The sequence below is a fragment of the Brachycentrus maculatus genome, unplaced genomic scaffold (genome assembly GCF_059751285.1).
Source record: "Brachycentrus maculatus isolate JH-2025_06_01 unplaced genomic scaffold, ASM5975128v1 h1tg000305l, whole genome shotgun sequence".
Classification (NCBI taxonomy): Eukaryota; Metazoa; Arthropoda; class Insecta; order Trichoptera; family Brachycentridae; genus Brachycentrus; species Brachycentrus maculatus.
This window is the reverse complement of record NW_028281055.1, coordinates 511036-537463: the sequence shown is the minus strand read 5'-3', so window position 1 is coordinate 537463 and position 26428 is coordinate 511036. Positions and strand designations below refer to the sequence as shown.

General features: G+C 31.9%; 3 protein-coding genes across 4 annotated transcripts in view; all 3 read right to left on the bottom strand.

The window, feature by feature from the left end:
- The window catches only part of LOC148304772 (glutamyl aminopeptidase-like), a 31759-nt gene extending 20105 nt beyond the window's left edge, over positions 1–11654 (bottom strand). Inside the window, exons 1-4 of one of the 2 annotated variants that reach the window (XM_088267750.1) lie at positions 11403–11654; positions 9730–10085; positions 3103–3105; positions 1250–1388 (exon numbers count right to left, since the gene is read on the bottom strand). In XM_088267750.1, the coding sequence (XP_088123876.1) occupies positions 1250–1388; positions 3103–3105; positions 9730–10085; positions 11403–11639 (735 nt within the window). In that variant the 5' untranslated portion in view covers positions 11640–11654. Of the gene's footprint in view, positions 1–1249; positions 1389–3102; positions 3767–9729; positions 10086–11402 lie in introns of those variants that run through there. The other variant, XM_088267749.1, reaches the window with a different exon arrangement.
- Positions 11655–16245: 4591 nt separating this feature from the next.
- Positions 16246–18534, bottom strand: Osi22 (Osiris 22). Its single transcript, XM_088267775.1, has 3 exons — positions 18184–18534; positions 17159–17351; positions 16246–16360 (listed from the first exon to the last, which is right to left on the bottom strand). The coding sequence occupies exons 1-3, from the start codon at positions 18425–18427 to the stop codon at positions 16246–16248; spliced, it is 552 nt and encodes a 183-aa protein (XP_088123901.1). The 5' UTR covers positions 18428–18534.
- Positions 18535–20929: 2395 nt separating this feature from the next.
- Positions 20930–25115, bottom strand: apn (apnoia). The gene is made up of 3 exons (XM_088267761.1): positions 24923–25115; positions 23916–24076; positions 20930–22729 (listed from the first exon to the last, which is right to left on the bottom strand). The coding sequence occupies exons 1-3, from the start codon at positions 25032–25034 to the stop codon at positions 22451–22453; spliced, it is 552 nt and encodes a 183-aa protein (XP_088123887.1). The 5' UTR covers positions 25035–25115; the 3' UTR covers positions 20930–22450.
- Between the last annotated feature and the right edge of the window lie 1313 nt (positions 25116–26428).

Genomic DNA, 26428 nt, shown 5'->3' with positions numbered 1-26428 from the left:
TTTTATTATTATTAATTTTTTTTTAGATTATTAGATTATATACATTACATACAATAGATACAATAACAATTTACAGTTTAAAGGTTTTACAATAAAATGATTACACCTGGACTTTAATTAATTCACTTTTTACCTTGTCCCTTCCAACGAGAAGCAACCATCGACTTATAACCATTTATAACTGTAATGTTCTTTTCTACTCATTCGTTATATTAGCCTGATCTTTCTCTGCCTACCGATGCAGGGAAACGGCGTGATGGTTAGTTAGTTTTTATCTAATAATATTCCAGATAAGTAATGTAAAAAATATACCTAATCACAAGTAATCAAAATAAAACACGTCAATTAAATCGGTTTTGAATTTTATTGGTTATGAGATAAAACTCAGGTGACAGCTTTATCGGATAAAACAATTTATCACTTGAAATAATAAGAAACAATTCCATTAAATCATAGATTAAAATCATAGAGTCAAGTATTTATTATCTCAAACAATACTGGTTTCATAGAATACTATACATTGCTAGTTTTTTTAAACAGTATTATATATTTGTCCGCCTCCGTGGTGTAATGGTCAGCACGCTCGGCTACCGTACTGGAGGTCCCAGGTTCGATTCCCAGGGGGAGGGGTCAAATTATTATAAGTGATTTTTTCACTATAATATTTATTCAATATTACCCTGGACTGGTACCTGAAGCGCAGGGCTGATCACCTATCGTTCATGTGTTAACGAACAAGATAACACTCATATGATGCAGTGCCCTATGCACCACTGGGTGCGGATGAGGGTTTGAAGAAGAAGAAGAATATTTATTTGATATTACCCTGGTCCCCGAAGCGCAGGAGTGATCACCTTGCCTTCATATAAGTAACAATCAAGATGATACCGTGTCAATACGATGCAGTGCCCTATGGGGCATTGGGTGCAGATATATATAAAATATAAATAAAACCCATATCCGCACCCCAATGGTGCATAGGGCACTGCGTCATATAAACGCAGTGTTATCTTGATCGTTTACACATGAAGGAAAGGTGATCAGCCCTCCGCTTCAGGTACCAGTCCAGGGTAATATTGAACAAATATGACAGTGAAAAAATCACTTATATTTATTTTACCCCCCTTGGGAATCAAACCCGAGACCTCCAGAACGGTAGCCGAGCGTGCTGACCATTACACTACGGAGGAGGACAGATAAGGGTTAGAAAAAGAATAATATAGAAAAAGGAGTGTGCAAATAAGCATACCAGATCCATGTTGGAGAGAGAAATGTAATCCTTGGGTCTCACTAACGTCACCTTGAATGTAGCCTTCATGGATGGTTCATCGAAACAGGGGAAAGCTTGTCTCGCATAAGTAGGCTCGAACTTAGATGTGGCAATTATCCTGAAAGTAATGAAATAATCAGTATAAAGTTCTTCTTTTTCTCCTTTTTATAGATCCTCAGGGTTCAATTAAATTTCAATTTATTTATTTTCAATTAACATATACATTACAAACTAAAAAAAAAATTAAAGCGTATACATTAAAATAAAATATTTGCAACTATTGCAAAAGGTGTAGAAGAATCCCGCTTTGGAAAACTCCTTCAGACACATGCAACAGATCAATATCCAATGAGATATTGTTCAACATAGCGGTAGCTCTTCCTACAGGCATAACCATCGGCAAGTTAGTCCTGTGTATAGGAATGTGAAACAATCTATGCCGACGCTGTCTTAGGTAACTATCGGGAACATACAGACGCTTACCAACGCTCCGGATAATTTCAGGATTGTCAATCATACCGCGCAACAATCGATAAAAATGCGTAATCAAATACACATTCCTTCTAGTCTCTCAACTATTGTAGCCAAGCATACCCTGGAGAAGCTCGGTCGGGTAGAGCCAAGGATAATACTCTCTCATGTAGAGATACCTCAGAAACTTCTTTTGGACTTCTGACTTTGGATCTGTCTGTGCCTCCGCTTGTCGCTCTTGGGATGTTGACTGCCAACTATCTCTCCACCTTTTTGGGGATCTGCCTGGAGGTCTACGTCCTTCAGGGTTTCCTTGAAGGACGATACGAGGAAGTCTGTCTTCCGACATCGAATCTGGGACTTCCAGTACGGTAGCCGAGCATGCAGACCATTACACTACGGAGGCAGATGCATTTCCCAATACATAATTGTTTTATTTGATACGGATTATAATAACCTACAGATTCTATGTACTGTAAACGAAAAGACTTTACTAGTCCAAATAGACGGTAAATTTTTGGTGTTCGTATTATAGAGGTCCTGCTGTATTTATGATTGATATAGGATTGCGAACCGCGGAAACCTACCGAATCGTGGTCTTAACCCTCTCTTCTCGGTGTTATGTACCTTGTACACATTGCTTCTAATAACCATTAATATCTCTATAAATATAATAAATACAAGGCTAAGATTTTAGGTATTCCTCCATAAAATATTTATTGATTTAAAAAATAATATTAATAATTATCAGAATTTATCAGGTACATCAGAGGTGTTTTGTGAATATCGGAAACAAATTCGCGTTTAAACAGGGCATGAAGAGTATGCGGGAACCGCGACACTATATTCGCATCTCACTCTTGCATACTTGCACTGTGCAAGCGTGAGGAGCTCAAAGCTCAATGTTCGCTGGCTAGCGGCAGTAGCTCTTGGGCTTCCGAGTGGACCTATGCTTGTTCCGTGAGCGTTGCCAGATGTTTTTTTAATGTTTTCAGCAAATAAATCTAAATTATTATAATTTTTTACTTTATTTATAATTAATTAAGGGGATTACCTATGAATGTCCGCATTTTTCCGATTTGAAATCGCTAATTTTTTATTGCGTAGTGACTACCCAACACCAAGATGCGCGTTTATATTTTAGCACCGGAAGGGAAAGGTTAAGTAAAAAAGTTTATAGGGAAAAATCCCTCCCGTTACACGCACCGTAATAGAACTCATCAGCCATCGGTAGAGACAAAAGAAATACTGTAAATTTTGGTGCAAGTGACCCAATTGCCATAGCGATTGTTGCTGTTCTTCTTTACTTTTTGTTTACGTCTTTTATTTATTAAGTACAATATTAGAAAATGAATATTTACCTACTTTCACCATTCGGCAACTTGTAAGAACTTGCGTACAGACCAATTATGCGATTCTTCATGTCACCATTGTACTCTAATGTTAAAATATATATGCCGGGTTCTATGACCGAACCGAATTCCACCACAAAATACTCCAGAGAATCGACGCTGTACATTTTCGTGATCGGAATCTGGTTGCAACCATTTTCGGCTTTAGAGAACAAAATACCTTTTGTAATATTCAAATACTTGCTATGCAATGCGATACTTTCAGTCTTGCTCGAAATATTTAACTCGATCTTCACGATACCGCTAAAAAGTCCGGTTTCCAAGTCGGGAATCAAGTGCAAGTCATAATGAGTGGGTGTCACATATTTTGAAAGACGAAAACCAATGTTAGCAGGGTGCTTTTGCGGTGTCGCGGAGGTAGCCATCGTAATTCCTAGATTATTTTTATTGTTGGCATTCCCTGAAATAACCGACGGTAGATTCTTACGATCACTGATCAAATTCAACTTAGAATTGCGGGTATAAAATTCCTTATCGCCGATGACAGTTCGGTTTGCGGTCCCGCCACTGAATACCATAGATATTTCTCCAGTATTATTCATAGATTCGCAAAAGTGAAAAGATAACAAAATTATCGCGGTATATACAAAATTAATATTTATCATCTTGTTGTGCGTAGGTACGCGTATCTACTGAGTTTGGTTAGATAAATATGATCAGTTTATCACTCGGACATTTGTCATTAGATAATTATCCACTTCAATAGCCCGTTTGACTTTTCATTTCGTATGACAAAATATTTATACATGGCGACCGAGTATCAAAACACATAATCATGACTAAGAAGGACATAGCACAGGGGGAACCAATTAACAAAATACATTTAGATTGGTGCTGAGGTCGACCATTTATCTTCTATTAGATAAGTTAATAGGTATTCGACTAGACCCCTATACTTTTTATCCAAATATTTGCGTCAGTAGGATATCGCAAATATTAAATTTGAATATATTACTTTAGATATCTTCGAACAGGTAACTTGGAAAGTTTAGCGAACTGGAGAGATGTAAAAATATATGTTAGTAATATTTTATTGTCATTCAAAAAACTTAACGGTCTCTATAATATAATTTTAAACCAGAGGGAAAATATTGCATTGTTTTATATGTATGTAATACAAATCAACAAAACGTTTTTCATATTATTATTAGTCCGACTAAGTTAAAGTAAAAGAATGGTGCTAGGTTTGAGAACATACTTAAAACGCATTGGAATACGGTATTTGTTTAAAATGTAAAGGAATCTCTTGGGGTCAATACAGTTATATAAAGTAACAATAAGCTGCCCATTGTACACATATCTCGTACAAGAAGTTTGATATATTAAAAATATATATTTTTAATCCTCCTAAACGTCACCAAAGCTGAGAGCATGAGAAATTTTGTAATAAATTTGCAGTCATGCTTGAATAGCGACCTCGTGTTACGAAATCAAATAACACTTTAGTACCTGTGTTTTCGTATACAGACATAATCCTGTCATAGTAATACTATTATAATCACATAAACTGTTACGTAAGCAACTGCATAAATAGTAGATATATAACGAACTGCCTTAGATATTTCCCAAGATCAGGGTTGTCAAAAAAATGTTGTGTTAATCATAAATTAGGTTTTGGGTATATTCCACTGTTTTCGGCACGCCTAGATGAATGTGCGGTAAAACGACGTACGATAGATGTTCAATTGTAGATATATGAAAAGAATGTAAGACTGAGATAAGCATTATCAAAAAATTTTGGAAAATGTTTTCAAATAGTTTGGGCATGTGGAACGAAAAGTGAAGAATAAAAACAATTCGACAAAGTGAGACAAATATGGTTGGTAAAAGAAGCAAAAGAAGACCGAGGAAAACTTGGCATCATCAAATATTTCAAATAATTGAAAGTGGTCAGGAGTCAGGAGTCGGAGTAATCAGCGGGCATGTATGAGGATATGCATTGGTATGAAGGAGGCGAAGATTGTTCCCAAAGACAGATGGTGTGGCGTTCTATTCTCTCTATCTACCCCTGCGGGGAAGCGGCGTGATGGCGCCTAGCGCGTATCCCGCTCCGGCGGAAGTTAAAAGTGCGCACCTGGCGCGTACATCGCATCCAACGTGTTAAAAGATTGAGAAAAGTGTTTCACATGTTAAAAAGTAGCACCTAGACATTTGGATGATTTTGTCCAAATCCGTATGTGATAAAACTAAGAGAATGTAATTTATAATTAATTTAGTTTCGTATACAAAAATGCACACCCCTGGACTACCGCGATTACAAAAAAATGGTAATTATTATACTATACAAATACTAAAAAAAAGTCTAATCAACTGTGTTTGAATGCGCGTGCTGTGAATAATAAAATCCACCAAGTTGATATGAGGAGTTGGCGTGAAAAGGCTTAAGGCGTTACTCGCAATAATATAATTCATTAATTGTCCGGCTGCGCTAAGAACCGGTCGTCACATCACGCCGATTTTTTTTTTTAGAACCTAAATGTGGAATTGGGTAATTGGCTTTATTTTTATTAATGCAAATATTTTTTATTTTATACTTTTACTAAATGTAAAGCTGTACAATTCCCGAATAAATAATAATAAAAAAATATATACTGGATTTTTGTTGTTTTTTTAGAACATATTTTGAAAAAAAATATTATCTCGTTACCTTTCAATAACTTTTTTTTTCAAAACCACATATTTATTTCGAAGAAATACTTATTTTTTATGCAAAACAGTGTTTAAAGAAAATTAAGTAGCGATTTAACGTATGTTGGGCATTAATGTTTTAATAATTGAGGTACAAAAATGTTTTGACATCTTAACATAGATGAAGAAGAATATGGAAGTAGGTATTTACAGGCTGGTTACAGTGATCCTTTTTAAGACATGTAATATTCACCATTCTACCCATGATTGACAACCACACTTCTCAAATTTAGAAAGTTGTACTTGTTCATTCGTTGACACCTTCTTTCAAATATGAGTTTTGGCACCATCTATGATCGGGTTGAGTAAGTTTTTATTTATTTATCAATTTCAAATATAAACAACAACAAAAAATAATTTGATGTTGCATTATCAAATTGGTTTAATTTATATATAAATTATCATGTTATTCCACAAACTTAATACCAAATCAATACATAATATCATATAGGTACTGCAAATGTTTTCATAAACAGGTGAAAATACAAACTGAAAATACAACTAGTTTTGTTTATCGTTGATAAACCCAAATGCGGTCATATATTTTTTTTTATATATTCAAATCACCATGTTATACTACAAAGTTATAACCAATCAATAAATAATATCATACATACACTGCAAATTTTCTCATCAACAGGTGAAAACACAAACTAGTAATACAAATATTTGTGTGTATCGTTTTTAAACTCAAATGTGGTATTATACATATTAGATATTAGTGTGGATTAGAAGAAGAGATAGTGATATTTTATATTGATATGTCATTATATTGATAGTGATATACATTTAAAAAAATAAAACAAAAAAAATAATAAAAAAATTAAAATAACAAATAAAAAAAAAATCTAATACAATGAAGTAGTGTTTTTTTTTAATGTCTTTTATTTAATTTCTACAGGGTAAATGACTAATCAATATTTAATATCATTATCTCTTCTTCTAATCATGTCCCTCTCCTCCTCTCTCTCAACACTTTACCTGATCCTATTTTCAATAAAGTGAGAATAATCTTTTCGATTAGAATGTAATAAGAATCAAATAATAATAAAAATATTATAAAAAATTACCTAAAATGAATATGGGTAATTATAATATACTTAATGATTAAGACAAATAAATGGGCTGTGTGACAAATCTTGATTGATACACATAAGATATTGAATCCATTGTGTCCATTGCAGTGTTCCGCAAACTTTTTCTACACAAGGTACACCTACCAAATAAAGAAATTTCATAGGTGCAAATTACCATATGTTGGTAACATATTTAACGTATTATGTTTAATGCGAAATGTGAACCTATTAAACTGAGCACAAGCTCAATCAAAATTTGGTGCAATTTTGTTATTTTCACAAAACTAAACTTTTTTTTCGCGGCACACCAACTAATAACCACGGTACACCAGTGTGCCGCGGCACACACTTTGCGGAACAATGATCTATTTACTTATTTATTTTTTTTACAAAAATGTTAATAAAATTAGTATATAACCACTCACCGAAATTTTTACGTCTACCGGTTTCGAGACGTACCCGTCTCTTCGTCAGGACAATCACTAACACAGCATGCAAACAATACTACCCTTCACCACCATAGCACCATTTACACACTCAAAACTACACAAAATGTCTAACACATGCGATTTTTGGTCGACCCGAAGACCAACATGCACTATAGTTTTCAATACAGACATGCGTTACGAGCCGAGGTTAAACGTATATTAGAATTAGACTAGGAATCGAATCTACTTATATACTTGTAGGATGAGAGGAGTGGGGGGGGTTCGAATTGGATATTGACGAATCGTGTTTAATCGATGTCGAATCAAATAATGGACTATATGTAAAATTTATTTGGTTGTTAATTAGAGGAATATTATTTTTAAGTGCTTTCCTAATATTAATAATATTGAGAATATAATGATCTATTGTATTGTTTTTAGGTATCAACTTTAATCATTAACTATTTACTATACACATCCACTAACATTTTTAAGAAATACAAACTAAATATGCTTTAAATCCTTGTACATAATTGGCAAGGAGAATTTCCTAAGGCAAAAAAAAAAAATGAAAACGAGTGATTGTGAAATAGTATTTTGAGTGTGTCCAAATATTTGTTCACAAATCACGAATAAATTTATAAAAAATATATAAAATAAGAAGTGAATAGTGAATATATTGTAATTTGTCTTTGCTAAGTAGAAAAAAACTTACTAAACTCAACCATAGATGGTGCCGAGAATTCATGAAGTCAAACAAAGGAAAAATACAACTTCAAATACAACTAGGAAAAATACAAGGAAATTTGAGCGGTGTGGTTGTCAATTATGGGTAAAATAGTAAATGTTCACATGATCACTTCAACCAGATACAATATAGGTAATTTCAAAATAGGTAATTTCATTAATTAATTCGGCGGTCACTTTGTGGTAAAATGTATCCATTTTTAATTTAAGTTTTACTTAGTAAATACCACTATTTCTTAAAATCTACTGTGACACGTGTTTCGATGAATAGGTTGTTTGAAAATGATGCGGAATGCATCAAAACACGTGTAACAGTAGATTTTTATAAAAAGTGGTATTTACTAACTAAAACATAAAATAAAATAGGCAAACAAAACCCAGAACTTTGAATAAAGATTTGGACACACTCAAAATATTTTGAATAAAATAACTGTTCAAATTATAAGTTTGATAAGAATTTCAAATTATATTTTCAAAGTGTCTCTTAGTATGTAAAGTAATTCAGGAAGAATTTTACATAAATTTCATGAAAGTCTCTGCTAAATTCAAAATAATTCACCTGTGGATTATTTGTATTTTAATCAATTGCTTTTTTTACTACATTTGATGCAGTTGAGTGATGGGAGATAACTGTTTGATCTTATTAATTTATACAAGTTTTAAATAATATTTTAGACTGTCCCTTGTTATTGGAAATGATAAATATTTATGCCCCAAACAGAAACACGAGAAACCGTCAAACATTTTATTGTAATAACATCCAAACAGTGTATGGATTCAAAACTCCCATACACCGAATGCAAAACCTCGGCAACGATTTCGTGGACCATATCGATATCTGGAATATGTCACTTCCTAACTATAAAGCAATAATAATTACAATATTTCAAGGTAATGCATAATTCCTTGTTTTATATCGCTCACTCCTTTCAAGAACGTCATAAACAAAAAATCGACAATTTTCAGTTGTGCATGTATTCGGAATGCCCAGAAAATGTACTATATCCCAGCAAAAAAGGCATATTTTTAACATAAAATATACCCGCTACAGGGCAGAAAATCTTGTTTTTGCATTTTGAAGAATCGTTTAATTATTTTTTAAATAAACTAAATATTTTTCAAATGAAGAAAAAATCTGTTACACAGTAAAAAGTTCAATAAGTGGCTTGATATTTATTTTTAATACATTGTGTTATATTTTTAAACTGTAAAAATGTTCTCCTGAAAAATCAAGTTTTTTTGATTTATGACGTTATTGAAAGGAGTGAGCGATATGTCCATCCTTGTTTGACATATAAAACATATTATTTTATGCAATATGTAATATATTATGCACAAATTGGCTTTGGCAAACGGGCGTTGATAAATGTGAAAAAAAAACTCGCTAAACTTAACCAAAGATAGTGCCGAGAACTCACACGTTAAAGAAGGTGTGTAAAGGAAAAAATACAACTTCAAAAATGTGAGTAGTCTGGTTGTAGATCATGGGTAGAATGATAAATGTTGCCCGTGTGTAAAGTGATCACTTAAGCAGCCTGTGATAGGTTATAAGTCCGGTAAATACCCAGACTTCCATATTCTTCTTCATCTATGTTAAAAAAATTGAGATATCGATTTTTTTTAAAAATGTCACTTACTTTTTTCCCTCCAAGTCAACTGTGCTGGAATAAAAACCAATAATTCCATCTAAAGTTCCATTGTATTTAATAAATAGTTCATAATCTCCGGCTTCAAGAATCCTGTCGGATGTGATTTCGAGGAATTCTCTGTCATCCTCGATTATCTCGTAGGTTACAGGAATATTAGATCCTTTGGTCAGAACCATCGATAAAATTGTGAGCCCAAAACTATGAAGGACTATTTTATTAGTTGGCGCAGAGATGTTCATAGAAATATCTATTTCCCCATCGAACGTGTCCTTTTGTAAGTCAGGATGAAGTTTTATCACATAACTTGATGGGACAATGTCAGGAGACAGGCGATAGTAATCAGTCTGAAAAAAATATATAAAGATTTTAGAACAAACAAACTTTGAAGAGACAAATCATTTAAAAAATAAGTATTTCATTTTGTATAAAAGCATTGTAAACTTTCTGGTATGGTTATAAAACACTCTCCTTATCATTCATCGTTCACTTTTTTTTTTAAAGTGGTGTTATACAAAGTGAATGATAAGGAAAGTGACAAAAAGTGTTCTATTATTTTGAGAAATAGAAAGTCTTTGTGTTTTGATCCACTCACATTTGTATTAACCAACTAGTTTCGGCAACAACCTGTTGCCCTCTTCAGGGTTTAAATTAACTAGTTGGTTAATAAAAATGTGAGTGGATCATAACACAAAATCTTTTTATTTCTCAAAATAATATATCAATATGATCCACAAAGTTAATGCTTTCAATATTCAAAACAAAAAAAGTGTTCTGTTTATTTGCCCCTTTCTCTAGAAAATTGGGCTATGGTTTAGGCATTTGGCTGATTTAAGTGATCACATTATGCACTTTTATCATTCTGCCTATTATTGAATATCAGTTTAGACTTTATTTAGACCTGAAGATGGAAGCATAGCTTCCGAAACTAGTCGTTCTAATAAAATAAACTCAAGTGGTAAAAAACAAGTGTTTTTTCTTTTACAGTTTTATAATTGAATATCCATATTGCATTCATTTTTGGAACTTGTGTATGAATTGTCTTGAATCCCTTTCAAATACGGGTAGCAGGGCTGATTGTAGCGACATCGGGTTAAAATTTTGTGAAACATACACACAAATTGACAGTGATGACAACAACATAGCCGCAATCGTGTGAATACCCATATAGTCTGGCAAACGCATTCTAGATTTGTCTCTCGTAAAAACCAGTCACTCACATAGAGTTACTTACCTAGTGACTTATATATATATATATATATATATATATTCACCTCATAAATTTGTTTTACCGTTCTTTCCTCACTCATTCGTTCTACATTTCCAAACCATCTCAACACACCTTTCTTAATTTTATCGATAATGCTTTTCTCAGCTTTGCTTTCCTTCCTTATTTCACTATTCGTACATCTATCATACATCGTTTTGTCGCACATTCTTCTGAGAGATCGCATTTCGACTGTATTCAGTCTACTTTCATCCTTCTTTTGCCAACTCCATGTTTCACTTCCATACATCAGAGTTGGAACCAGGACATTCATTATCAAGACTGATTAATACTTGATAAAGAAGCAGTTAAATTCGAAATCGGTAGACGTTATTATTAAGTTAAAATAAAATATGTATAGTGATATGTTAAAATAAAACATTTACAACAAATTTACCTCCTGGGGCCCAGTTGTAGTATATGTCGTGGTGATATTTGGAGATTCGGTGGTAGTGGTAGTAGTAGTAGTGGTCGTGGCATCATTCAACTTCTTCAGGCACAGGTTGAGTTCATCTTGTTTGTTCGCCTTCTCCACGGCTACCGCGATGGTCGCCACGAAGAACGAAAACAACAAAACACTTAGAACTGTCACTGCTTTATGTTCCAGCATCCATGTTATCGCGTTTCTGATCATCGCGACTAGAACTGTTCACTGAGTTCACTTTTCTTCACTGAAAATTAAATAAGATTTTTTTAAATAAATGGACCACTTAAAACAGTGGTACATTTTTTTAAAATCCTTATACGCACCGAATGGTGCATAGGGCACTGCTTCATATAAACGCAGTGTTATCTTGATCGTTTACATATGAAGGAAAGGTGATCAGCCCTCCGCCTCAGGTACCAGTCAAGGGTAATATTGAATAAATATTACAGTGAAAAAATCACTTATATTTATTTGACCCCCCCTGGGAATCGAACCCGGGACCTCCAGTACGGTAGCCGAGCGTACTGACCATTACACTACGGAGGCGGAGGTGGTACATACCTGCTTCTTTTCCAACTACATTTGCCTCATAAATTTTGTAACCGTTCTTACCTCACTCATCCGTTCCACATGTCCAAACCATCTCAACACACCTTTCTTAATTTTATCGATAATGCTTATCTCAGCATTCTTTCATTATTTCACCATTCGAACATCGATCTAACATATTTTTGTCGAGGGAACGCATTTCGACTGCATTCAGTCTGCTTTCATTATTTTGCCAACTCCATGCCTCACTTCCATACATAAGGGTTGGAACCAGGACACCTTGTTTACATACCTGGGAATTTATCGTGCAAAGCACGTGTTTCTTAACTCGATATATTACTGAATCCACTTTGCTCTAAACTTTCCCAAATCACTCCGTACACCGCGACTTCTCGACCAACAGTGAACTAATTGGAAAAGATATCCAAGGAAAATGAATCAAAGTATTCCTAGCAATATATCTTTCCATATATATGATTAAATATATACGATATATGTTTCTATCGACGAACTAAGCTGTAGATAATATATCTATGTACAAGATACGTTTAGATAATTCGCTTATCTCGAAAATATTTCGTTATTTTTATCATGATATATTGGTTATGACAGCGGACTGTAATACATCACCCGGAAAAACAAAAGACGTAAGTATTTGTTTTATTTTGATATTTCAGCATAGATGACGATGAATGTGGAAGTCTGGGTATTAATCGGACATAAGCGGGTTTAAGTGATCACAAAAAAGAAAAAAAACATAAAAAAATATTTTAATAAAAATAAATTATATTAGGTACCAACAAACAGAAACAATAAACCATAAGTGTAAGTCCCTCTCCAAGCACAAGAGCTTAGTCTCTTTATTGTAGAAAACTGCATTATCAGTTTTAAGATTAAAAAGTAGAAATGTCCATAAAATTAAATAAAATTATTTGAAAAATATATTGTAACCATATTAAATATAAATAATAAAAGTAAAAATAAAATAAATAATAATAAAAGAATTCAAATAAAAAAAATTAAACGCATGTAACATTCATCATTCTATCCCGAATGGTAACCACACTACTCAACTTTCGGAAGTTGTATTTATCCTTAACACAGCTTTTTCCACATGTGAGTTCTGGGAAATATCTAAGGTTGAGTTGAGTAAGTTTTTTTTAACTAAGCAGAGACCTTCATGAAATGTTTGAATACTCTTCTTCATCTTTGTAGGGTTGTCAATACTTATGCTTTATATATGTATATATATTTGTGTCCGCCTCCGTAGTGAAATGGTCAGCACGCTCAGCTACCGTTCTGGAGGCCCCGGGTTCGATTCCCAAGGGGGATAAAATAAATAAAATGATTTTTTCACTGTAATATTTATTCAATATTACCATGGACTGGTACCTGAAGCGGAGGGCTGATCACCTTTCCTTCATGTGTAAACGATCAAGATAACACTGCGTTTATATGACACAGTGCCCTATGCACCATTGGGATGCGGATAGGGGTATATATATATATATATATATATATATATATATATATATATATATATATATATATATATATATATATATATATATATATATATATATATATAAAGGGTCCGCCAAATAACTTTTTTTTTTTGAAAATGCTATAAAAAACATCGAGTGTAGCTTCGGCTGTGTGGCACGTAGCGCCGTCCTGTTGAAACCAAATGTTGCCAATATCCTCCTCTTCAATTTTTGTGAACAAAAATCCGTTCAACATGGCCCGATAACGATCGCCATTGACTGTAACGGCCACTCCTTGCTCATTTTCAAAGAAAAATGGCCCAATTATGCCTCTGGACCAAAATCCGCACCAAACAGTGACTCGTTTTGGGTGTACCGGCTTTTCAATGTATGCGTGCGGGTTTTCTGTGCCCCAAATACGACAATTTTGCTTGTTTACATACCCGCCAAGATCAAAATGAGCTTCATCCGAAAAGATGATTTTTTTGGCAAAATCGGCATCTTCTGTAAGTCGATCGCAGGCCCACTCAGCGAAGCGAAAACGCATTGGATGGTCAGTTGGCTTCAACTCCTGAACCAATTGGACTTTGTATGGCGTCATACCAAGGTCTTTATGCAAAATTCGTCTCAATGATGTCTCCGAAATGTTCAATTGTTGAGAACGACGGTGAATTGATGTTGATGGCGCTTCACGCACACTTTCTGCCACAACATCGATATTCTCGGGTGTACGCACTGTTTTTGGCTTTTCACGCTTTGGTTTATCGATGAGGATGCCAGTTTCTTTCACTTTTCACAAGATAACGAACATACGGAGCTGACGGTGCTTCTCTTCTTCCAAAAACCGTACGCAATTTTCGCACACATTCTGCAACATTACCATGATTTTCAAAGTAATGTCGCAATATTTCCCAGCGTTGTTCAAGCGTATACACAACCATATTCGCTCAGCGGAAGGATAAAACTAATTATCTGTCAAATCAGACATGAGCTAAGTGTTACCATTCACGAAATAAGCACTAGTTGAAAAAAAAACTTTAGATGGCGGACCCTGTATATATATATATATATATATATATATATACATTTAATTAAATAATAATAAAACAGTTTTACAAGAGATAATTTAGTGTGAGTTAATCATTAACTTCTCAGCATTTGTTCATTGCTGGGAGGAAACCACGCTACAAACTCCTCAGGAGAAGCCGGACTGTTGACTATCATCAGCAGACCTTCCGTTCCACTAGAAGAGGGTTCGGCATTTTGTGTCCTAGCTTGGTTTATGTTACCCATGTCTTTCACTATTTTATCATGTATGCTACCACCAATAAAAATAAAGTATTAATAATAAAAATAATAAGTTGACGAGGTAAAGACTGAAGACAGATCTCCTGGTTCTGGAATATACGAGATTAAACGAGGATCGGGACTGTCGAGGCACTGTAAAGAGTTTCCCAACACAATGACAATTACTCTCAAATGATAGTCGACATTAGGGGGATCTGGAATGACACGCATTGAAGAAGATCCTTTTTATCCTAAATGCAGAAAAGCCTCCTAAAGTAGAGGTTTTGCTTAATATTCCTTTTAAAAATATGCAATTTATCACGATTGTGGGTTCTCGTTGGTCTCCGTGTAGAAATAATGAAATAAATGAATTGTGAGTATTAATCTAAAAGAATTATTAATACCGTCACAAATTCTCGGAATCTTTTCATTAATGTCATATCAAATTGTGTTATCCTTAATTAATTTATTGTCCTGTTACGCTTCTGTTTTATATGGAAGAAAAACAAGAAAATATTGTAAAATTACTATTCTCATATTATTTTAAATATAATAACAACGCTTGTATTTTATCCCTTACAAATTAAATTTATTAATTAACACGACGAGTTTCGAGAACAATAAATTTTCTCATAAAAAGGTGAAAGCACAAACTGGTATTTTTACCAGGTATTGTTTCCAGTTTGAATTTTCAACTGTCAATGAGAATATCCGTATTTCTTGAATGTTTTTCGCAGATACTTTGTGACACATTTTAGAAACTTTATCAAATTAAACAACTTTGTTTTAACCACTTTTTTTTAACTAAACAACTATTTTTTCAATATATATTTTTTAAAGTGGTTAAAACAAAGTTTTTTAATTTTATAAAAAATATCCTTAGTTCACGAAACTAGTCGTGTTTACATAAATAGTCTCAAAAAGTAGTTTTAGTTTTTTGTTTATTAAAATCGTCATGTTATTACACCAAATTAATGCTAAATGAATTTAAATAAACCATTTTTGCATTTCACTGAATTCTCCGCCCTAAAGCCGCTTGTGCACTACACGGAATTTCACCGTCCGGCAGTCCGGGATTAAAAACAAAACCAACATGGCTGATATCCAATGATTCTTTGGTTGTTGCTATCTTGAAAAAGCTTTACAAATGGTTGGCCACCCATGATGTATATCATTATATGAAAGAAGGTAGAGGCCATAATTTCATAGTTTTTTGTATAAAAACAATGATTCCTCTCAAATGTGACATCTATAATATCTGTAGGGTGAAAACTCTTGTATCTGATATAATAAATTAATTAAAATTGTTCATTCCTTTTCTTTTTGAATCTTCAACCTAATCGTAACATCGAGTTGTTGTCTCGTAGTGAGTGACGAGAACTCTAAATCAGAGATTCCAGGTTCGAAATCTCACTACCACAATTTGTTGCCTGTTCATAATTACTAGCCACTTAATTTTTAGGATAAAGAAAACACTTTTATTGTTTTATGTTTTAATTAAAATTTCTATTAATATATGCTCCATATTCTTCATTCCCGCTTCCGTGATATCCATAATGGGCACCTGCTATATTCTCCTCACTTCTACTTTTAAAGGCATTACTGGATCTAAAAAAAACAAAGTACATAAAATATCTTTTCAATATTATTCAAACATTTTTGAAATAAAACTTGTTTTAGTAAAGGATTTTTAAAATCTTTTTTAATTTAATATTGTTGATATATATATATATATATATATATATATATATATATATATATATATATATATATATATATATATATATATATATATATATATATATATATATATATATATATATATATATATATATATATATATATATATATATATATATATATATATATATATATATATATATATATATATATATATATATATATATATATATATATATATATATAATATATATATATATATATATATATATATATATATATATATATATATATATATATATATATATATATATATATATATATATATATATATATATATATATATATATATATATATATATATATATATATATATATATATATATATATATATATATATATATATATATATATATATATTTATATATATATTTATATATATGTATATATATATATATATATATATATATATATATATATAATATATATATATATATATATATATATATATATATATATATATATATAAAATTTGGTAACGGATTTACAAACTTGTATTTTTTTAGATTGGCAGTGACAGGTATATTGAAAGCTTTTAAATGTAAATTCACAGTAAAATCTGTATCTTAATGATCATAAACTAATAAAAAAAATCACAAAGTAAGTACTAAAACTATTGATTTGGAACCATTATTATCACAGAATAAACATTGTTATCAGACGAACCTCAGCGCGTTGAAGACAATAAGCAACAGCGCTATCTTGCCCACCATCAGGGACTTCATCAGCATCATCTTCAGCATACTGAGGAACACCGGGATAATGGCTGACTGGATGAGGAAAGGGACTATGAAGAGAGGAAGGATCCTTTGCAGTAATTTCTTGTCCTTTTTACCCCCTCCACCACCCCCATGTCGACCTGGAACAGTGAAACATATTAGCCTTGTTTTGAATATTGAAAGCATTAACATTGTGTATCATATTGATTTATTATTTTGAGAAATAAAAAAACTTTGTTTTGTGATCCACTTACATCTCGCTCACTCCTTTCAACAACGTCATATATCAAATATCGTTAATTTTCAGTTGAGAATGTTTTCGGAATGCCCAGAAAATGTACTATATCCCAGCAAAAGTGGAATATTTTAATTTTAATTTTTTCCCGCTACAGGGCAGAAAGTTTTTGCATTTGAAGAAAAGCTTCTTCTAGCACATATCTCTCACTCCTTTCAACAACGTCATGTGTATTTCAAAAAACTTGATTTTTCTGGAGATCGTTTTTAAAGTTTAAGAATATAATGAAATGTATTTTTTTTTAAATATCCCACTTATTGGACTTTTTACTGTGCAACAGATTTTTTTATGTAAAACTTGAAGTTTTTTTCTCCATTTGAAAAATATTTAGTTTATTTAAAAAAAATGATTAAACAATACCTTTTATTCAAAATGCAAAAACATCACTTTCTGCCCTGTAGATGGTAAATATTAAGTTTAAAATATGCCGCTTTTGCTGGGATATAGTACATTTTCTGGGCACTCCGAAAATATACATAAATGAAAATTGACGATTTTTGATATATGACGTTCTTGAAAGGAGTGAGCGATATATGTATAATGTTAGGTGAGACTATTCTACCTACGTAGACAATTATTTTATATCATCTACTTGTATAATATAAAGTAATTGTAACTTTCTTCCTCTATCTACAAACTGTCTACGTTTAATTTCAATAAAAAAAAAACAAAATTACCTTCATTTCCTGGTTCTGGAACGTCAATTTTAAAATTCAAATATCCGTTGCCATCTTCACTTCCGGAAAAACTCATAAAAACGCCGTCAATTACTTCAAATGAGCCTCCATTTTTTCCGTTTGAGATATCAATTTCAGCTTTCGATTTTATTTCACTACTGCTCTTCGAAGAATCATTGAAACAGTAAACTTTACTACAGAAAAAAATGGTTAAAATTTGGATCAACTGTGCCGATTGTCTCATAGTGGCGTCGCGTCGCCTCTGGTGGCGGTTTTAAGAACTACTTTTGACAGATGAAACTTTTCTTTCGTTTATTTTGGTATCGGTGTGGAGGAGAGTGGTAGAATGCACTACGACAGCCTCTCTGTGCGGCTTTAACTAGAAAACTGGACCAATGATCACTCGCGTATACCCACGGAGCACGCAACGGTTAAGCTACATAAATGCAAGAATGGAAGATTCGCTTGGGTGAGAATCGAGTCCCTCGCTACATAGATGGCGGAATACTTAGGTAGACATTTAAACACTATTATCGTACATTTTTTCACGATCACTGCAACTGTTTTATTATGTTAACCCTCCGTTAGTCGCAGTATGTTGGCCTGTATTGATTTGGCATTGACTTTGTGGAATATCGTGATATTTTAATAAAAAAAATTAACACTTTTTTTTAGTTTTTTAAGTTTATTAGGGCCCAATATAGGATAAATTGGAACTTAATTTTCTTTAAACCCGGGTAACATTTAACGATTTTTTTTCGCTTAACACACCTTTTTGCATTGAAAAAATAAGTTTTTCTTCAAAATAAATATATGGTTTTGAAAAAAACAGTAGTAATTGAAAAGTAAGAAGGTAAATAATAATTTAAAAAATCCAATACTTATATTAATTTTTTTAAATGACAAATTCCTATTTTGATTTTTTTTAATTGAGCGTGGAGACACGTCTGGCCTTTCCCGCGGCCGATTGCTAATGAATCGGATTTTTGCGAGTACCCCTTAATGTAAACATGAAAAAAATTTAATTTTCAAAAGTTGTCGTATAAAAGTGTTATCATTATTTAATACTTGATTCGAAAATTACATTGTTTGTTTAAAAATGCTTGGTTAATTGATACATGCATCGCATTGGTTGTTAAAAAACGCACGGTTCAAGTATCCTTATCCAATAACCCGTTGGCCTCAAGGTGGGTTCTGGGTGTCAGGAGAGTATGTTACTCAGTCAGCGGTCCGTTAGACCTAGTGGTCAAACAGTACACAAATATCTGCCCGCTTTCCAACAGGTTGAGGAAAGTAAGTACTGCATTAACTGATAACGGTAAAAGGATGTGATTACACGCTGCGCAAAAACAATCACTCAATATGTTGGAATATTCATAAAGGTTCAATCGATTTCAATCAAAGGCTCGTGACGTCAGATCCCTAACCGCACCGGCTGACATATTCATGATTTTTTTTAAATATCAACATATTAGCATAGGCTGGTTTAAGTGAGCAATTTATACACGCATTCTTCTTCTTTACGTGTCATGTCAGATCCTTCCGACGTTTACTTTCACTAAATTGAATTCAATTTATTTAATAATAAATTATTCTTAAATATATATATATATATATATATATATATATATATATATATATATATATATATTTATATATATATATATATATATATATATATATATTTATATATATATATATATATATATATATATATATATATATATATATATATTATATATATATATATATATATATATATATATATATATATATATATTTATATATATATATATATATATATATATATATATATATATATATATATATATATATATATATATATATATATATAATATATATATATATATATATATATATATATATATATATATATATATATATATATATATATATATATATATATATATATATATATATAAATATATATAAATATATATATATATATATATATATATATATATATATATATATATATATATATATATATATATATATATAGATATATAGATATATATATATATATATATATATATATATATATATATATATATATATATATATATATATAGATATATAAATATATATATATATATATATATATATATATATATATATATATATATATATATATATATATATATATATATATATATATATATTATATAAATATAAATATATACAAAGACAAAAAACTCTTGTTAAAATTGTAGTAAAATTCCGCTTCGAAATACCCCCTTAGATACATAGAACAGATCAATATCCAGCGTGATATTGTTCTGAATAGCGGAAGCTCTTCCTACAGGCATAACCATCGATAACCATAACATAATAACCATCATTAAGAGTACGTGTCCCTGTTTTGGGCAGTTCCAATCAGCGCCTCAATCGGGTAAATTACCCTTATTTAATAAAGTGTCGATAACTTCTCTCTCTTTTCCCATTGGTATTAAAACATATCCTTCTTAATTTTTTAAGGATGTGGTCTTATGGTAAAAGGCTTAGAATTTATGGGTTCGAACCCATTTTACCACAATTTGACACCTACTTTTGATAAGAAAAAATCTCTTACAAACACTCCAAAAAGTGTCCAGAAACTTGTTCACAAATCTGAGTTTCTGTACTGAGGAGTTATATTTACATTCTTGACATCTCAATATCAAAAAGAAGAAAATGGAGGTATTGTCTAATATATAGAATAAATAATAATAAAAAAATAAGTAAATTGATGAGACTTTTATTTCTGATAAAATAAATAATTACACCTTCCAAAGTCGAATAAATATTAATACTAAATAAATATGTAGGTATACAAAATTCTATTAAGAGTAATTTAACGCAAGCGACAAAGTTGAAAAGAATAGAAAAATACAATTTCTAATTTGAGTTCATTTGTCAGTCTGCGTGTGAGTAATTACCGTCAATTGAATTTTAAATCATCACAGCAATGATGAATTTTTACCTTCATAAATATTATCCTTAATTAGTATGCAAAGAATATCAGAAGGAAGTATTTTGATAATCAACCTGTTCGCTTTGCAGCTAGGGTTTTTGAGGCGGGTTTCCCCGATCCTAAAAACTCAGGGTTCTCAATGGTTTTACGAACCCGAAAACCCGGGGAAATTTTAATGTAAAGTTCAAATGGTAATATGAGGAAAAAGTACAAGGTTGAGATAAGCCTTATCGATGGAAATGTGTGTTAAGATTGTTTGGGCAAGTGAATGGAATGAGTGAAGAAAGAACAGTACAACAAATTTGTGAGGTGAGTGTAGTTTGAAATAGGGATGGAGTAAGAATGAGGAAAACTTGACACGATCAAGTATTTCATGTAGTTGAAAGTGGTAGGTCGGAAGTCGGAAAAATAATCGATGGGTATGAATGAGAAAAGATGCTTGAATATGGAAGAGGCGAAGATTGTTTGCCTAGAAACATTGCTCTGGCGTTCTGATCTCTCTGCTGAATGTAGTCGAGATGCATTTTTTTAGAATAATTTGCAGCAAAACGATGTATTCGATACATGTTCGAATGGTGATATAAGAAGAGAATTCATAGTAAGTCGATATTTATGTCGTGTTGTGTCCCAATTTTAACATAATTTGTCTTGGACTTGAGTTTTGATCTTTCCCTTTTCCCTTTTTCCTTCTTCCCGCCCCTCTTCCAGGTATTTATATCTACTGACATATCGCTCACTCCTTTCAAGAACGTCATAAATAAAAAAACGTCAATTTTCAGTTATGCATGTTTTCGGAATGCTCAGATAATCTACTATATCCCAGCAAAAGAGGCATATTTTTAACACAATATTTATCCGCAACAGTACAGAAAGTGTTGTTTGTGCATTTTGAAGAAAAGGAAAAGTTTAATTATTTTTTAAACTAAATATTTTTCAAATGGAGAAAAAACCTTCAGGATTTACTTAAAAAGGTCTGTTGCACAGTAAAAAGTTCAGTGAGTGGCTTGATATTTATTTTTAATACATTGTATTGTATTTTAAAACTTTAAAAACGATCTCCTGAAAAATCAAGTTTTTCGATTTATGACGTTGTTGAAAGGAGTGAGTGATATGAGATATTTTTTGATGGAATGTTACAAATACCTGTTTTTTTGTTACTCATTATTGCAAATGTATTTACGAAACTGTTCTGTAATTTCCCAATAAATAAAATAAATAAGCAAAGAATGCAAGGCTGAGATTAACATTATCTAAATTAGAGCTTATTTAAGATCTAACGGTTGACGGTGGTGATCAGTTCTTATTGACGTATTCGGGTTCCTCTTCTGTGTCCTCTCTGGCATAAGGACTATGTTTGTGCCACCCGGTGGCGTAGGTCTGGGCGTACGAGGGAGCGCTGTGCACTATTGGCACGGCGTGTTTCTGGACCACGGGAAGTACTGCGGGCCAATCGGGTTTAGGCTGGGAGTATACTACTGGATATACGGGTGGTGCTGGAGCAGCATGCACAGCATATGGAGCAGGATACGCTGTTGCCAAGGGCCCGGAAACGCTGAAGGAACGTGCGATGATCTGAAAAAGAAGGATAGCATTTTGCCTATTTCAAATCTCGTTGATACAAATCTTTACATAGATATAAAACACACAATGGATCTTTGCAGACGGGAAGAATATCTAAATAACATATTAAACCTATATACTTCATAGTATAAAGGATTGTATTAGACTCGTTGTGTGTTTATAACAGCCGAAATAATTATTATTTTCATTCATCATTTTGTTTTAAAAATTGGCCTTCGAAAAAACGTTATTTTCGTAAGTTGGCAATGAATGACGTCACAGAAATGATGGAGTTATTTTAATCTTGATGTAATTGTTAAATTATTGGTGACTCTATTTGTCTATGGTACACCCTCCCATCCCCCCCTCTCCTCATATTTGTATAACACAAATGGTAGTGTAGTGGTAAACAAACAATCCAAACTACTACTATTACAGCTCTTTAAACCATAGACAATAAACCAAACATCATTAAAACGTTTGATGACGGAAATTTGATGACGTATGAGAACGCACGTTTTTCGTTTAATAAAAATATCTGAAGTTTAAATTTTAACATCTCCCTTAGTTCTCTGCATATTTCAATAAGAATGTTATTGATAGTCTTGTGATTTTTCACATCAAGTCAATAATCCAACATCGTGACATAAGCCTTTTCTTATAATCTTCTTTCTTATGTTAAAGTTTCAATTTAATTCGTGATGATCTGAAGGAAGAAGAAAACATTGTTGTCTCTTTCAAATCGCGTTGATACAGATCTTAATGTGCTCCGCGAAATTATGAAAACGAAAATTTAATATTGGCCCGAATGAGCCAACATTTTTGTAAGCTAGGTTTCTCGACATTAATCAAACGCGAAAGGGTTAGCAATTTGAATGAAGAAACGAGATTAGCTAATAATATCACTAAAATTTGTAAAAGCCTACAAGCTCAAGCAAATAATTTTCATCCCAAAAAAAATATTGGAGTTTTCACGTTTTTATGTATTGCTTTTAACAATGTAATTTTTTAGTTTTTTTTAATTATTTTTTTTCAATCTTTAGTTTTGGCGAAACTCGAATTCTCATTATGATCGAAAGCGCTCCCTGACTTCAAAAAGGTTTAGAATCAAGATCTTTATTAAAAACACACAATTATTCTTTCTTACAAACCAATTTTTCTTATGTTTAAAATACAATATAATTTGGGAAATAATTACCTGACTGATTCCAAGGACCAACAGCAGAACTCCAATGGCCAACCCCTTGGTGGACATGATAGTCAGGGTGATGAGGAGAGTGGTCATCATACCCATCTTGTACATGATGGGGATAACTGCGAAGCTCATCCTCTTCAGAAAATGGTGACCAAACGTTCTTCCTTCTAAAATACATTTTTTTTAAACACAAGCATGATAGCGGATGGCAAGATTTTTTAAAAACCCTCATCCGCACCCGTTGATGGGTAGGATACTCCATCATAAACGCAGTGTTATCTTGAACAGAGGGGTGAAGGCTGATCACCCTTCCTTCGTGTATTAATGCTTCAGGTACCAGTACAGGGTTAAATTGAATAAATATTGAAGTGGAAAAATCAAGCAAGAATATGCTAGAATAAAAGAAATAATTTTACTCTGTGCGCATATTTTATAAGTCTCACAATATTCGTTTTATTCTGTAAAACAAAGAAACGACACTTGAGTTTATCAAATATTTTTAAAAACTGACATAACGTCGATATCTTTACTTTTCTCTGCCGCGCACAAAAACATTATCGGCGAGAATTCTTTGAAAATAATTTTTTTTTTTTTTAATTTCCCAACATGAGAAGACAAAGTGCTTGTCGAAACCGGTTGAAAAATCAGATTAAAAAAGTGGTTAAAAACATAATTTGTGTTTTATTCCATAAAGTCTCAGGTAAAAATATTAAAAATATTGTTAAATTGATTTCCGTACTTCTATCCCGTTTAATTTTTTTTTGTAAACCAATAAAAAAAATTCCTTTGAACTACGTATATTTATAAGTTTCAAGTATGTTAACATTTATAAAAACAACTATTAGTCATAAAATGTCTACTTCAATAATTACAAAGAATTAAAATTGTTCACTGGGCAAATATTTGAAATTTAAATGAGAGATGTTCAAAACTTAAAATTTATAAATGAATCCACTTTTTAAGATAAAACATATTTAAAAATAAAAAATAAAACTGTATGTTTTACCAACCAGCACTATCCACACTCTTCTCTGAATTTTCTTCGCATTTTCCCGCGTCCACAAACAAGATGGCCACCGTCATAACCACGAGGAACAAAACTTTGACTTTTCCCAACGCCATTTTTTATTATTAATTGCAATACTATTCACTGCCAACTGTATGATCGTTCGACCGCACCCTTCCGAGCTACAAAAGAATACTGATCCTTCTTCAAGGAAGCGATGAAATATAAAGCTAACGGTTAAAATTCGAAAACTATTTAATATTCCGATCACGAATCATAGACAATGAATATCTTTTTTAATTAGATTGAGACGGATGGATACTATTTTTGACACTCGTGTGCTCCATTTACTTTGCAGCACTTAATTCAACAGTTCTTGCAAACGATTAATCTGTTTTCTTAGCCATTTTTGCTACTTTATTAATTAAATAAAAAAAATCTTGAATGTTTTTCGCAGATACTTTGCGGCACATCTTATAAACTTTATAAAATTAAACAACTTTGTTTTAACCACTGTTTTTATTATTAATACGCTTTAACTTACCGGTTCCGACAAGAACCTTGTCATAATCAGGGTTTATTAAATTCTAAAATCGTTTAAATTGAGGATGACAAGGTTCTTGTCAAAACGGGTAGGTTTTAACCTACCGGTTTCGACCTAACCTAACCTAACCTAACCTAACCTAATATAACCTACCGGTTTCGACAAGAACCTTGTCATAATCAGGGTTTATTAAATTCTAAAATTGTTTAAATTAATGATGACAAGGTTCTTGTCGAAACGGGTAGGTTTTAACCTACCGGTTTCGACCACTTTTTATTAATAATAAAAAAGTGGTCAATTTTTTTATAAAGTTACACCAAGTATTTTCAGTAATTGTTTCAGCATTCACTTTACGGTAAAATCTATCCATTTTTAATTTAAGTTTTGCTGTAACAATGAATTCCGCATCATTTTTAAACCCGGTATCTGAAGTTAGGTCTGATTTTTAAAGTTGTTTCCTTGGGATGAAGTATGGGGAAAAGAATCATTTACACATATGAAATATCATAAAAAATATATTAAAATTCCCTGGCCTTATAAAACCAATAATCAACACTTAAAATAATATTGAAAAGTATTTTTTTATGTTTTGAATGTTGAAAGCATTAACTTTGTGGATCATATTGATATATTATTTCGAGAAATAAAAATACTTTGTGTTTTGATCCACTCACATTTTTATTAACCAACTATTTCGGCAACAACCTGTTGCCCTCTTCAGGGTTTAATTTATGACTATGTATTTTTTTTTAGTTATTCAATATGATATTTTATGCGTTAATTAATTGAAAATAATGGGTAGAATTGGTGAACGTTACACGTGTGTAAAGTGATCACTCAAACCAGCCTATGACGGTCGTAAGCCCCGTAAATGCCCAGACTTCCATATTCTTCTTCATCTTTGATGAGATGTCAAAAAATAATAATTGAAAATATATTTTTAATTGATTTTTTACTTTATTTTTC